Raw genomic sequence first — 15818 nt, forward strand, 5'->3', positions numbered from 1 at the left:
ATGTCAGCTCACACCGATCACCAGGATTGCTCTCCATCTCTTGACTACTAGGGGCCAGGTCCTGCTTGAAGACCCCCAGGCACTGTAGGTGGTCCAGTAACTCCTTCCTTTTCCCGCAGAGTAATTGACTCCTTTGCCTCACTGTGGCTCCACAGACTCTTGTCTTTTCCAAAGTGCTTCTTTTATTCACCAGAAAGCCTAGCGCCCTGGGAAAGCGTAGCTCCCCCAGTCTCTGTGCTGTTTGGCACAGGTCATGTTCCTCCTTGGTTGGCTTGCGTGGTACATGCACATAACGCTCGAAGCTTGCCTGGCCTCTAGGTCTCTATCTTCTCCGAGTCCCTTCTCTCCCTCCCCAGTGCTTTAATTTAAGCCATCACTACGTCTCACCTGGGCTAATGCATTGTCTTCTGACCAATCTCTTTGCTTCTACCCTTAGTCACCCCACCACACCCCACCCCACTCCAGTCTTCCCACTACAACTGGAGTCATAGTTTTTAAATGCAAATTTGATGGTACCACACCCAGATTTCTTTCACACATCAAACCCAAACTTCACAAAAGGCCTCCAGGGGCTGGTCTTTATCCTCAACTGCAGTCTCATCTCTCAGAACTCACTGCTGGCATCCTGTGGTTGAGCCGTTTGGAGTGATATGCACTTCTGTCAACATACTATATTCTTTCACACTGCCACGTCTTTGCCCCTGCTGGTGTAATTCTAAAGTCTGGAAAACCCGTTCTACCCTCTCTGCCTAACTAGGTCCAATTCATCATCTCTTAATGGCTTTGCTGAGATATAATTCACATAACAAATAATTCACTCATTTAAAATGTACAGCTGGGCTTCCTAGGTGGCGCAGTGCTTAAGAATCCGCCTGCCAATGCAGGGTACCCGGGTTTGATCCCTGCTCCAGGAAGATCCCACATGCCGCAGAGCAACTAAGGCTGTGTGCCTAAAAATAAAAATAAAATAAAATGTACAGTTCACTGGATTTTAGTTTAGTCATAGAGTTGTGCAACAATCACCACTATTTAATGCCAGAACATCTTTAGCGCCCCCGCCCCCCCCACAGAAACTCTGTACCTATTAGCAGACCTTCTCCATCCCAGCCTCTCGAATTCCTTCTTGCCTCCTGCTGGTCAGCCCCTGGCAAATGTTGATCTACTTTCTGTCTTGATAGATTTGGCTATTCCAGAGTCATCTTTCAAGACGTTATTCAGGTGTTGCCTCCTCTTGTTTGCCTCCTAGTCCCCTGATTTCAAAGCCTCTCCACTGGGCTCCAGTAATACCCCTGGTATGGCTCTGTCATAGCACTTATTTCCACTGTATTCTTACCTGCCTCCCCACTGGAAGTGACTTACTCATCTCTGAAACTCCAATGTCTAATACTTGGCTTCGCTTAGAGAGAGTACTCTGTAACTCCTAGCCAACTGAATGAGTGACTTCCAGGAAGCTCCGACAGGGAGAAAGGCTTCTCAGTGAGTGGGTTAGAGATGAGTGAACACACAGGCAAAGCCTGATGGTGGATGCCTAAGTGCCCATTTTTCAGCTTACTTGCACTTGGATAAACTCAGCAGCCCCCACACTGATGTCTCTTTCATCTCTACAGTGGATACGCAGGTTCCAGAACCTAGGGAAACATTACCATAAGTGGTGCAGAGGAAGTATATCCTCAGGAAATACTCACAATACACCAGTTTAAGCTTTACCTGTGATACTAACAACAATACTCTCGGGCCATCTTCCTGCTTAACTTTTTCCATTGCCTATTCTCTCCCTCTCTCTCCCTCCCTCCCTCCTGCCTTCCTTTCCTCCCCCTCTTTCTCTTCTCCGCCTTCCTCCCCCAACACCCTTGGGATATTTGCCTTTATTTTTAAAGCATGTTTCAGAATACCTGGTGAACAATGTAGGTCTTTAGATTTTAAAAGAAATTAACTTTAGATGAAATGTCTGAACATGAATCCCCTTTGAAAGCTGTTTAATTGTTACACTTCAATTCACCACATTTCTTTTTACATGATTGGATCTTTAAAAAAAAAATCTAGTCAGCAAGGGAATATAAGACAATTTGCAAACACAATGGAATGTGGAGATGTTAGATACTAAACCATCTCGTTTTCAGCATTTTACTGACTAGAGACAAACGCGGGTGCACCCTGACTCTGGCTACTGTCATCCTTTTTCCTCTTTCTCCCGATTTCAAACTTCCTCCTTCTCTTCCCCAAGAATCTCCACTCCTGATCTCTCTCTCTCCCTCTTTCTCGATCCTTTCGTCTGCCCATTTTGCTGTATGCGCCTCTCTTTATGTTTTCACACTGTTTCTCCTCCACTTTCTTCTTCATTCTTCTTCCTACTTAGCTCCCTTACTCTTTTTTTTCCTTCTATTCTTTGCACCCAGAATGAGGTAGGGAGGAGAGAGTGGGGGGAAAGATGAGCAGGAAAAGAGAGAGAGGGAAGAGACAGACAATGAGGCCGTCCTGCAGCTGCCACATCATCCGCCACGAAAGGGGCTGTGCCCTGGTCCAAATCACCCAGATTTCTTCCCCTTTAAGGTAAGGCACATAACCTCTTTGTGCCTCACTTTTGTCTAACTTATAAAATTGAAACAAAGTAATACGTTCCCAGACTACCTCCCAGAGATGTTGCTAGGGTCAAACTTGGGAATGAATATGAAAAAGATTTGAAAAGAACCAGACCCCTGTAATTGGAAGCACTCGGGGGAAAGGGTGGGTGGATTACCGCCTTGCACCGGGCGTGCACCGGGCGGGGATCTAATTAACTGAGGATTGCAGTTCTTGCCTTTCTGAGGAATGTGTTTCTTTTCACCTTTGTTCTACTCGTCAAATCACTTGGTTGTCTGTGTAGCTCGTTTGAATGTTCTTAGTGTGTTCGTAGTGTCTTCGGAGGGGAAGGATAACGTGTTCCTTTGTATGCTGTTGATTTTTATCCCTTCCTTTTCTCTTGCCTTGGGCTAGCAAACGGAACCTCCAGCAGCCAGCTCTCTACCCCCAAGTCTAAGCAGTCTCCCATCTCTACGCCCACCAGTCCTGGCAGCCTCCGGAAGCACAAGGTATTATGTCTCTTATACCTTACTAAACCCCTTTGCACTTGGACTTTTTGCAATGGCTGGAGAAGGTTTTCTCTTCCACCTACCTCAGCAGCACATCAAGGCCAGAATTTCCCTTTGGTTGGTCCATTTCCTTGAAGCCCCAGAAATCCCAGCAGGGGCTAAGCTTCCAGTCATTTATTTATTTTTCTGACCCCCCCCCCCCGGTTTATTTAATTCTGGTCATATTTAATCAAAAGGAAGAGGTACGAAGGGCCCAAATAACCATTCTGAGCTAAGAGTGTCACCAAATGATGGCTCAGGGGATGAGTTGAGCACTTGTCCCTCCAGTTCAGGGGCACAGCAAAGAGGACATTGAGGGCAACTTATGTCTCCAGGCTCCAGTAAATGACATAAAGGAAGTTAGCCCTGAGTTACTCCCTTTAGATTCGCAGGACATCAAAATACGAACAGACCCTAGTTTCATTGTGTACTGTTCATTACCAGGCAGATGTCAGCACACTGTAGGAAGGGAGGACATATATACATTGCATTGGCCCTGGGCACCCTTTACACCTCTAAGTCATCCCCAATAAACATTCCATTAAAATAATAGACGTGTAGAAATTCTCTACCCCCACTTTCCAACCTGATTCCCACCCAGCAATCTCTTCTGTATCAAAAGTCTGGAGTGGCCACTGCCTTCAACCTCATCTCTGAGGCCATGTGAATGTGGTTTCTGCTCTGATTACCACGCCCTAGAGTGGCTTTCTCTAGGATTCTCATGTCTTCTCCCGGCTCACAAGACTTGGCGTGAGATGGAGAAAGGCAAAAAGCCACCAGTGTGGCCAACTCCATCACAGAACCACAGAGGGTCAGAGCTAGAAGAGATCTGAGATGGAGATAAATACATTTCATTTGATTCTCAATAATCTTGTGAGATTGATATTTTACAGATGAGAAAATTGAGACCCAGAACGGTGAAGTTACTCACTGGGGTGACATAGCTAGGCAGTGGCAGATGTAAGACTGGCACGCAGGTTACAACCTGTGGTTTGCTGAGGCCAGTTCACACTAGCTCATGAGAGCTGATTGAGTACCTTGCTTCCCAACTCTGTGTTCGGTGTCACTGTGTTGGTAACTAGAGTTCAGCCATGATGGGAATATTTACACCATAGAATTCAGCAAATACTACAAACCAAGGTTGTTGTTTTCTCCCACAGAAAGTCGGTTGTTACACATTTAATAGCACACTGCTGCCTGACACCCATTTTCATTTCATTTTCTCTATATCAGGATTTTAATTTCCTGGTTAACTGGGCCATTACCTGCTCCATCATTCCTACTGCCCATTCCTTTCCTTTAATGACTCCTTTAACTTCTGGTACTGACCCTGACCAGAACCTTCTAATTGTTCCGTTGAGCTATTTGGTTTCCCCAACAGAGGATCTGCTGAACTGTCTGCATAACCAACATTACCCAGAGATTGTGAGATGGATGAAAATTGCTTTTGCAGTCAGCTTTCAGTGATTCTTCTGAGCAGCAAAGCTTGTTTGTGTGGCCATTCCAAGACTGGGAGTAGCCTACTTCAGTTGTTCTACTGTCCACACAGAACCTCCACTGTTTCTTACTGTGTCTTTGCTCTATGCATTTCTGCCCTTACTTTCCTTCTGGGAGGGTTGACCTACCCCAGCACCTTCCACCAGTATCTTCCCCAAAGAGGGCAGCCTGGGCATTTATTTGGTCTGCACATCGAGTCCTTCCGCTTTTCAATTGAGATGTTCAGTTCATTTAGGCTGAGGCCCCACTATCCATAAGCCCACTGAGGTGAGTGCATTGTTAAACTGTTTCTTCTGGTTGGGTTTGCAGGCTTTTTGTGTATGGTGGGGGGGGGGGCGGTGTTTTGTTTTTGTTTTGGACTCAATTCTAAAAACAAACGTCACCATTGAAGGGCTAGAACAAGCTACAGGTGGCAGCCTTGTCAGAGCCTCATTATTTTCTTTGTCTCATTAAATTTTCAGTGTATCATTTAATTTTTCAGATCACCCCTTTTTATGGCAGGTAAGCAAACAAACATTAAATAATAAATTATATAATTTTCTAGAGCAAACAAAAAAACATTTGGATTTTGGTATAATTATCACTAATTTTTTAACTTTTTACTTTGATATTTCAAATTTACAGAGTTGTAATACAAAGAACTTCTGCATACTCTTATAAAGATTCACCAGTTGTTTATATTTTCCCCTTTTACTTTATTTTTTTGTGTTCTCTCTCTCTCCACACACACACATACACACACACACACTTTACTAAATTTTATAACCATTTGAAATTAAGTTGCAGACATCATGCCCTTTTACCTCTGAATACTTCAGTACGTATTTCCTAAGAATAAGGACATTTTCTTTCATAACCATAGTACAATTATAAAATGAGGAAGTTTGCGCTGATTCAATACTGTTATATACTCTGCCGTCCATATTCGAATTTTATCAACTGCCCCAAGAGCGTTCTTTTTTTCTGGTCCAGGATCCAATCTCAGATCACACGTTGCCTTCAGTGGTCATGCTTCTTTAGTCGTCTTTGATAGTTCTTGAGTCTTTTAAAAAATCTTTTGGGACAGTATATTGTAGAAATGAAGAGCACAGACTAGTTATTTAATAAAATGTCCTTCAATTTAGGTTTGTCTGATGTTTCCTTATGGTTAACAGATTGTGCATTTGGGACAAGAAATGTCATACAAGTGATGTTGTATCTCACTCAGTGCATCCTATCAGGAGGCAGTAGCGTATACCATCAGTGATGGAGGATGAGCTGATTTTTCGGAATAAGCTAAAAAGTGTGTTGTGACCTTGGTTCAGTCCTCCTGGGGCTCAGGCTCAGCTTCTTGCTCCTCCTTTCACACAGTTACCTGAGCCTTAGCACCATCGAGGTCCTTGGGCAGTGGGCCTAAGCAGATCTCATCTGAACTTCCATCCAAGTGGACCTGAAAGGTGTGAGTCATGGTAGAGACAGGAAGCAGGTGGCTGAGGCCATGACTTTCCTCCTGCGCAATTGGAAACAAACTTGAAGTCCCAGCATCCCTTTGGTAGCTTTTGATGGCTGTGGCAGGGCCCTAAGCTGTAATCAGCCTCTTGGCTTCTCCTCTTAAGCAACTCATGGAGAATCCTTTTTAATGCAGCTGCGATGAGGTTAGCCAAAGTCCGCATACTCAAGTGCTGCAATATGGACATGAAGTAAATCCTTGTATAGTTAATGAGAACAACATTTTGCATTTTCATACTGCTTTATCTTCGGCATAGCCATTTTCTCGTTTTCCCTTGTGATAACCCTGTGAAAGAGATAGGGCAGGTTAGCATTTCCATTTTACAGATGAGAAAAAGGAGGTGCCGAGGTTAAAGACAACCCCAGTATGATTCAACAATTCAAAGAAGGTACCGTATTAAAGATGTTCAAAATACCTAGAAACAGAGGGAAGCTTTTTCATTTATTTAAAATTTTTTTCCATATTAGTGGTTGCCCCCATGGCTTTAAATTTGGAGACATCCCACTTGCCAAGCTGTCTGGAGATTGAAGGAAACTATATCTGACGTATTATTTGAAAACATAACTAACATTATTTAAATATACATTTTCCTCTGTGTTTCCAGACTTTTTTTTTCTGTCATCTTGTAAGTGCTTAGAGAGATAGTTTGATGCATAAAGCAGGGTCCTGGACCTTAAATCACAGACACCACTCTAAGTGGATTTTGGTAGTATAATCAAGAGCAAACAAAAGAACTGCAAGGAAAGATGCGAGACTGTGGGAGAGTGGGAGACAGGAAAGTTTTACAGACTAGGTGACATTTAAGTGGGACCTTGAAGCCTAGGTAAGCTTTTGATGGCTGTGGAGAGAACGGGCATTCCAGCTTTTTAAAAAATCAGCAAGAACAAAGCCACACCATCAGAAAAGCACAGGGCACATTTGGGAGAAAGCAAACCCAAACTAGAAGCCAGGTTTCTCAAAACTTCTCTCTGACATCCTTTGGACTATACGCTTCTTGGATCGGAGACCAAGTTTTTGTTTTCTCTAACGCAATAGTATCGCCAGCACAGCTGTATTTGTTACAAACATTTTGTTCTGTAGGGCTCCAGGGGACTAAGCAAATGAATTTCAGGTGCAAATTATTTGTATTGTTAAGCAATATGTGTGTTTCTGTATTTCTACATATCAATCAACAAAAACAGAATGTTGAGATAATTCCTTTTCCTAAACATTGCTCTACCCATACAAGAAAATATATTTTGAGCACTAAATAAATGGATGGAGGACAGAAGTACGGAAGTTCATACCTAGCCCTAGTCCTCTGGATTTTCTCCATAGCCTGAGTCTCACCCCACCCATTCCAAGTCATAGCAGCTGCAAGTGGAGTTGCCTCCCAATTTTACCTCTCGGCCTGTCCCCTCTTCCTCTGAGATAACAGTCTGGAACAATCTTTCTCAGATAATTATTTTCACTAACCAACCAACTACACTGAAGGGTCTGTTACATGAATGATTCAGAGCAGGGGTGAATGCTGAAGCCCTATCGTTCAGTGCTGTGGAACTCAAAGTGGCTTCCATAATGAAAAGGCCCTTGTATGATGCCTGAAAAATGCCCAGGGAGTTTACTAACTTGGCAGTGCCTACCTCCTTTCCCTGGCTTTGGTATAACTAGAGAAAAGCAAAATGCAATGATCCAAATTATATTTTATCGATTTTTAGAGCTAGAAGGAAACTTAAAGATCTTATAGTTTACATCTTCCTCAATTTTCAAATATAGAAGCAAAGACACCTGAAAGGGGAAGTTAGGCTTAGGGCCTAGGTCTCCTGCCTCTTAATCCTGTGCTCTTTCTACAACAGTGGACTTGCATTATGTGTAAGTTTAACTTATGAAATTCATCAGTGGTCACAATGTAGTCATAGAACAAAACTGCTACATAACTCTTTCATTTGTATACAGCATTACTTACTGAATATTACTGTATACACTATACACTGATATGTGCATACTGCTGTACAGGGTTACCTGCTCAGGAATCATATAAACAGTATTCAGAACCTATCTATGAAACAGAAACAGAATCTGGAACATAGAGAACAGACTGGTGGTTGCCAAGGGGGAGGGGGGTGGGAGAGTGTTGGATTGGGAGTTTGGGATTAGCAGATGCAAACCATATATAGAATGGATAAAAACAAGGTTCTACTGTGTAGCACAGGGAACTATATTCAATATCCTATGATAAACCATAATGGAAAAGAATATGAAAAAGAGTATATATGTATAGCTGAGTCACTTTGCTGTACAGCAGAAATTAACAGCATTGTAAATCAACTGTACTTCAATAAATAAATTTAAAAAACAGTATTCAATTGTCGATGTAAAGGATTTTCAGAGGTACTTTTTTAAAAAAAAAATCTTATTGAGATAAAATTTGCCTTTTTTAAAGTGCTCAGTTTAGTGGTTTTTAGACTAATCATAAAGTTCTGCAAGAATATATTCATCACCTTCAAAAGGAACCCTGTGCCCATTGGTAGTCACAGCCTCTTCCCCTCCACCCACTTCCTGGCAACCACTAATCTACTCTGTTTCTATGAGTTAGCATATTCTAAACACTTCATATAAATTTTCCTCTGAACACTGCTTTAGCTGCATCCCATAACTTTTGGTATATTGTTATTTCATTTTCCTTTATCTCAAAGTATTTTCTAATTTCCTTTGTGATTTCTTCTTTGACCCATTGACTATTTAACAGTGTGCTGTTTAATTTCCACATGTTTGTGAATTTCTCAAATATCTTTCTGTTATTGCTTCCTAATTTAATTCCACTGTAGTTGAAAATATACTTTGTATGATTTAAATCCTTTCAGATTTATTGAGACTTGTTTTATGGCCTAACATATGATCTGTCATGTAGAATGTTACATGGGACCTTGAGAAGAATGTGTATTCTGCTGTTGTTGGATGGAGTAGATTAGATGTGTAATTATTTGTAGTGTCTGTCATTCAAGTCCTCTCTTTCCTTGCTGGTCTTCTGCCTAGATATACTATCCATTACTGAAGGTGGGATATTGAATTTTTTGACCATTATTGTTGAGTAGTTTATTCCTCACTTTAATTCAGTCACTTCTTGCTTCGTGTATTTTGGTGCTCTGTTGTTAAGGCACAGATATGTTTTAAGTATATTTTATCATTATGAAATGTCCTTCTTTGTCTCTAGTAAAAAGTTTTGCCTGCAAATCTATTTCTTCTGATATTAGTATAGCCATTCCAGTTCTCTTTTGGTTACTAACTGCATGGTAAATCTTTTTTGTCATTTTACTTTCAACCTATTTATGTTTTTGAATGTAAATTATGTCTCTTTCAAACAGCATAGAGCTGAATGTTTTTAAATCCATTCTGCCAATCTCTGCCTTTTCAGTTGAGTGCTTAATCTACTTATGGTTAATGTAATTATTGGTAAATTAGGAATTACGTCTGCCATTTGCTATTTTTATGTCATGTCTTTTTTTCTCCCTTTACTTCTGAATTTCTCTTTTTTTGTGTGTTAGATATTTTTGCGTTAGATATTTCTCCTTTTTGTATTAGATATTTGTCCAGTGTACCATTTTAATTCCCTTGTTGTATTTTTACTAATTTTATTTCAAGTTATTTTCTTAGTGGTTGCCCTGGGGATTACAATTAACATCTTAATCTACTTTGGATTAATATTAATTTCAATTTTATATAAAAATGTTGCTATTGTATTAATATATCTCTGTTTCTTCTCCCCCTTTGTGCTCTTATTCACATACAAATTACATGTGCATGCAAAATAAGTCCGTCAACACATCTTGATAATTACTAATCCATACAGTTGTCTTTTGAATTGGATAATAGAAGAAAAGAATTAGAAAAATAAATTTATAATTTTTTTATATTGACCTATGTATTTACCATTACCAGTGTTCTTTACTTCTTATGTGTATTACTGTCTACTGTCCTTTCATTTCTCCCTGAAGGATTCTCTTTAGTATTTCTTACAGGACATGTCTGCTAGCTCTGTCTTTGTTTATCTGGGAATGTCTTGATTTCTCCTTCATCCTTGAAGGAGAATTTTGCTAGATTTCCTTAAATGCTTTGATCCAATAAGTCTCCCAGCCTTTGCTGAAGGGCTGTGTGTGTGTGCGTGCGCACACACGTGTGCATGTGTGTTGGAGACTGATTTCAATGCTCTGTCAGGCAGCTTGCCTTAGCCTTCACTTACTGTTTGCACAGGGCCTCAAGGCCAACCAGAGGTGAGAGATTAGGAACTTCTCAGGTCTTTTCTGAGAATACACCCAGTCCTGAACATGTGCCCAGCCTTCGAGATTCCTGGGAATATTTTTGGAGTTTTCAAAGTCCCCTATGGACATGAATTCTTCAGCTTTTCCTTTTAAGGTTTTGAGCAGCTTCATTTGCCCCAACTGTTTCCCCCACGTTAGGCAGCTGTGATTTTAAACAATTGCAGCTGATTAATACTCTCTGAAAAGGCTGTTCACAGTGAGTGTGCTCTGAGTCAGGTCAAATAAAGAGGAGCCCCACAAGTGGGAGCTACCAGACAGGTCAAATAGTGACAGTTCTGTGGGAATAGGGCATTTGAGGGAGCTCCAAGCCCATTCTGCATCCTCCAGTGGCTGCTAGGTTGCTGTTTTTTCAGATACTGTGGTCATGAGGCTGTTGGTTTTCAAAGATACCCTGCAGCTGGGGAGAGGGAAAATAGAAATAGGGCAAGTTAAAGCACCACAAATTTTGGTATTCTTACTGAGATTCAGCCATTTTTTCTTGAATAAACACTTTTTGGATTGTTACAAGCCTTTGGTTAATTTCCAGAGTTATGAAAAAGTTGATTTTGACAATTTTTCCAGTGTTACTGCATTTACGTAGAAGCAGATTTTCAGAGAGTCTTTCTCCACTATTCTTGAAGTCTAGAGCTCAAAGATATGTTGACTACGGTCAATTTTCACTTTAGGCAATTTGTGGAGAACTGAATCCCTTCAGAGATGCCACTCTATTGTATGCCACTTTGCCTCAATTCAATTTTACGTGTTTTTTTTATTGCCCTCCTATTTTTTCCTCAGTGTTGTACTTCCTACCTGTTTAGCAGTTTTCTAAGAAATTTTGTTTGGTAGTTTAGAGCAAGAGTACCAAATCCTGTGTATGGCCTGGTTGTTTTGGATTGCCCCCTGATGTAAAAAATGTTTCTTACATCTTTAAAGGGTTGTAAAAGAAACAAAACCCAAACAAACTGTGAGACGGAGACCATATGTGACCAGCAAAGAGAGCCTAAAATATTTACTATCTAGCCCTTTACAGAACAAGTTTTCCAACCCCTGATTTACAGTGTGGGGATGGTGGGTTGGTGAGAAGTGAGTCTATTTGCTGTAGTTGCCTCTGTTGTGTTTTTTAATGATTCACTCTTTCTTTGAGAGTCCTCAGAGCTGGTCGAGACCTTACAGATTGTACATTCTGCAGTTTCTTGATGAGGAAACTAACACTCACGAACTCATTCAGTGTCACAGTACTGTTTAACCAGGACTAAGACCTCAGGTTTCTGAATATACTTTACTTCTCTTTCCATTCTAAGCAGCCTAACAGACTTCCTGCCCCTTCTTTCTCAGCAAAAAGCATTCTCAATGTTAGATAAATAAGTCCCTCTCCTCTCCATTCTTGCCCCCCTTCCTCATCTTCACTTTTTCCTTTACCTCTAGAAAAAGCATTCTCTAATTTTCTTGGATAGTCCACTACTGAAGTTCTCTGTTTCCATTACCAAAGAGAGTCTCTTAAATATCCAGAGGCTTGACCCTAAAATTTCCAGTTTCCTTTAGTATCTTGCCAGTAATGTAAATGAAAGCAGTGGTTTTCAAACTATGCTTCATTTGGGGATGGGTGAGATTCTGCCTCCCCCATGTCTGGTTTGACCAAAACAACTATGCTTTTATTTATTTCATATATTTGGTTTCCAAGAAAACTTTCACTTGAATAGAGAATTTAAAAGAGAAGCAAGAGAGAAAGATGGAGAGAGAGACTTGAAAAGTTCTCATTTAGACAATGGGTGAAGTAAGTCCAGGAGTAGTCACAAGGATCTCCAAATAGAGTTCTGAGAACAGTGGAAAAAAACAATGCCATATCATCCCATCTCCTCAAGACATAGACAAGGCTTGGGGCAGTATTGGAGCCACAAATCCTAATTCCTGGTGGGGAATGGACGCATTAAGAAATAAATTGGAATTAGGTGATGAGGTACATTTTCTGGGTTAGCCATTTGTTCAGGACCTGGCAGCTCTCTAGGAGCCTGAAATGAACCCCCATATATATCCACAACTGATTTTTGACAGAGGTATAAAAGTCAATCAATAGAAGAAGGATAGCTTTTTCAATAAATGGTGCTGGAGCAATTGAATGTCCCTAGGCAAAAAAACAACAACCAAAAAACAAAACAAAAAACAAACCAAAAAAGCACCCTAACCTAAACCTCACATCTTACATAAAAATTAATTCAAAAATGGATTATACGAGGGTGAGTCAAAAATTATCTGCACTCTGGCTGTAGAATTTATTTTAATTAACTTTTAGAAAAGACAAATACATCATTTTTCAACATAATCTCCTTGCTTTTCAATACTCTTTGTGCATCTGTCAACAAGCTTTCGTATTCCCTCATTAAAAAGTGTTTTAGGCTGAGCTGCGAGCCATGAATGCACCGCTGTCTTCACTTCTTCATCAGAAATGAATCTTCGTCCTCGTAGAGCTGCTTTCAGGGGACCAAACAGGTGAAAGTCCAACGGAGCAAGAACAGGACTATAGGGAGGATGCTTTAACACCTCAAAAGGAAGTTTTTGCAGAGTGTCGACAATGTAGGCAGAGGTGTGCGGACATGCATTGTCATGCAAGATCACAATGCCCTTGGATAGCAGAGTCCTCAAGGGCATCCAAGTTTAGGCTTCAGCTGTTCAATAAGCATCTCACTGTAATGAGCACTGTTGATTGTTGAACCTTTAAGCCATGGCTGATTTGCAGATGATTTGCCACATAATCCACTGTCACTCGTATATTCAACAGAATCATTTTGCGTGTATGCTCAATGTTGTCATCGGCTGTGGACGTGGATGGGCATCCAGCTCCTTCTTAATGGCTAACACTTGTGCGACCTTCCTTGAACTTCTCTATCCATTCATACACCCTTCTTCGAGACAAAACACTTTCTCCATACTGTGCACAAAGTCTTCGATAAATAACGGCACCAGGTACACTCTCAGACCACAAGAAATGAATCACTGCACGCTGCTCTTCTTTCGTGCAAATCACAAGTGGGGCATCCATTTTTGCTTGCACCACAGTTACAAATGAACTGATGTAACACCTTCACACCTGCACAGCAGTGACTGGGGAGACAGCAACCTTGAACAGAAAGCACTGATAAGACAGTGTGGCCAACAGAAGTTTTAATATAACCGGAGTGCGGATAATTTTTGACTCACCCTCATAGATGTAAGTGTAAAACATTTAGAAAGGAAACATAGGAGGAAATCTTCTGATCTTGGGCTAGGCCAAGAGTTATTAGATTTGACCCAAAAAAAGTGCAACCCATAAAAGAAAAAAATGATAAATTGGACCTCATCAAAGTTAAAAACTTTTGCTCTGTCAAAGACCATGCAAAACTTATGAAAAGACACACTAGGGACTTCCCTGGTGGTCCAGTGGTTAAGAATCTGTCTTCCAATGCAGAGGACTCGAGTTCAATCCCTGGTCAGGGAACTAAGATCCCACATGCCGTGGGGCAACTAAGCCCGTGCACTCTAGAGCCTGCGCACCACAACTAGGGAAAAGCCCACGCACCGCAATGAAGAGCATACATGCCGCAACTAAGACCTGTTGCAGCAAAAGGAAGGAAGGAAGGAAAGAAGGAAGGAAGCTAGGAAAGACAAGCTACAGACTGCAAGCCACATATGTAACCAAAGCCACATATAGAATATAAAAATAACTGTTAAAACTCAACAATAAGAAAAGCCCAATTAAAAAAATGAACAAAAGACACAAAGAAACATTTCTGAGGAATTGTTTCTTCACTTGAACTGGGGAGGAATTATAGATGTCAAGTATGCACATGGAAAGATGTTTAACATCATTAGTCATCAAGGAAATGCAAATTAAAACCACAAAGAGATATCATTACAAATCCACAAGACTGGCTAAAATAAAAAGTAGTGAAAATACCAAATACTGGTGAGAATGTGGATAAGCTGGATCACTAATACTTTTCTGGTGAGAACGTAAATGGTAGAGTCACTCTAGAAAACAATATGGCAATCCTTACAAAACTAAACATGCAATTAATACAGAACTTAGAAGTTGTACTCTTGAGCATTTATCCCAGAGAAGTGGAAACTATGTTAACACAAAAACCTTGACATGGATGTTTGTAGCTGTGTTGTTTGTAGTAGCCTAAAGCTGGAATCCTCCCACATGCCCTTCAACCAATGAATGGTTAAACAAACTGTGGTACATCCACACTATGGAATGTTGCTCAGCAATATGAAGGAGTGAACTACTGTTAAAAGCAACAGCTTGCTGAATCTCCAGGGAATTATGTTGATGGGAAAGGCCAATCCCAAAAGGTTACATGCTGTATGATTCCATTTGTATAACATCTGAAGTGACAGAGTTATAGAGATGGAAAACAAAATATTGGTTGCCAAGGCTTAGGGATGGGGGCAGTTGTGGATGTAGCTATAAAGGGGTAGCACAAGGGAGCCCTTTGGTGAGGCTACAGTTCTGTATCTTGACTGTGATGATGGTCACACAAATATACATATATGGTAAAGTCACGTAGGACTACACTACACACACACACACACACACACACACACACACACACACACACACGAGTGCATGGAAAACTGCAAGATGTTACCATTGGGGGAAATTGAATAACGGGTACATTGTACAAGGCTACCTCCCTGTACTTCAACTTTCTGTGAATCTATATAATTATTTCAAAATAAAAATTAGAGAAAATGTTAGCTTTTAAAAAAGCAGCCATGTAATCTTGCCCATTGCAGAGCCGAAGATGTTAAGAAAAGGAGAGTTAACTTTCTCTCTTATCTTCTTACAGGACCTGTACCTGCCTCTGTCCTTGGATGATTCAGACTCACTTGGCGATTCCATGTGAAGGAGGAGAGAGGGTTCAGAGTCCAGAGTACAAATCCAAGCTGACCGTTACAATAGGGTACTTCTGCTCAAGTGTCCAACAGGGCTATTGGTGCTTTCAAGTTTTTATTTTGTTGTTGTTGTTGTTGTTGTTACTTTTAAAAACACACTGTAATATGTTGGGTTTTTTTTTCTGTGATTTCTCCTCTGGGCCACTGATCCACAGTTACCAATTATAAGAGATAGATTGCTAACCATCCTTTGGGGTAATTTCCCAAGGATGCAAAATGTGCTAGTCCATGACCTTTCTATTGAATACTTAGGCGCCTGCATTATTTTTCCCTGTCTCGCTTTGCGCATACACGACAGTCTTACTTCTGTAGAGAGTTGTTTACATACATAGCACTTAGGATGTGTGTGTGTGTGTGTGGCGGGGGGGGGGATTGGAAAAACTCATTGGCAAATCTGAGAATGACAAACACAAGTGCCCCTTGTCTCCCCATCTCAAGAATGCTGGAGGATCCTGGGAGGATGGCAAGGCAGCTGCCCAGCCTGGTTCTTCACTCCTGATTGAACCCCCAGTT

The 15818-nt window shown here is 40.9% G+C and overlaps 1 protein-coding gene across 1 annotated transcript in view; it reads left to right on the forward strand.

The window, feature by feature from the left end:
• DCX (doublecortin) overlaps nucleotides 1–15260 on the forward strand; it is a 106484-nt gene extending 91224 nt beyond the window's left edge. Inside the window, exons 6-7 of the mRNA XM_057719020.1 lie at nucleotides 2974–3068; nucleotides 15200–15260. Coding sequence (XP_057575003.1) covers nucleotides 2974–3068; nucleotides 15200–15256 — 152 coding nt within the window. The 3' untranslated portion in view covers nucleotides 15257–15260. The remainder of the gene's footprint in view (nucleotides 1–2973; nucleotides 3069–15199) is intronic.
• The last annotated feature ends 558 nt before the right edge of the window (nucleotides 15261–15818 follow it).

The sequence above is a fragment of the Hippopotamus amphibius genome, chromosome X (genome assembly GCF_030028045.1).
Source record: "Hippopotamus amphibius kiboko isolate mHipAmp2 chromosome X, mHipAmp2.hap2, whole genome shotgun sequence".
Taxonomy (NCBI): Eukaryota; Metazoa; Chordata; class Mammalia; order Artiodactyla; family Hippopotamidae; genus Hippopotamus; species Hippopotamus amphibius.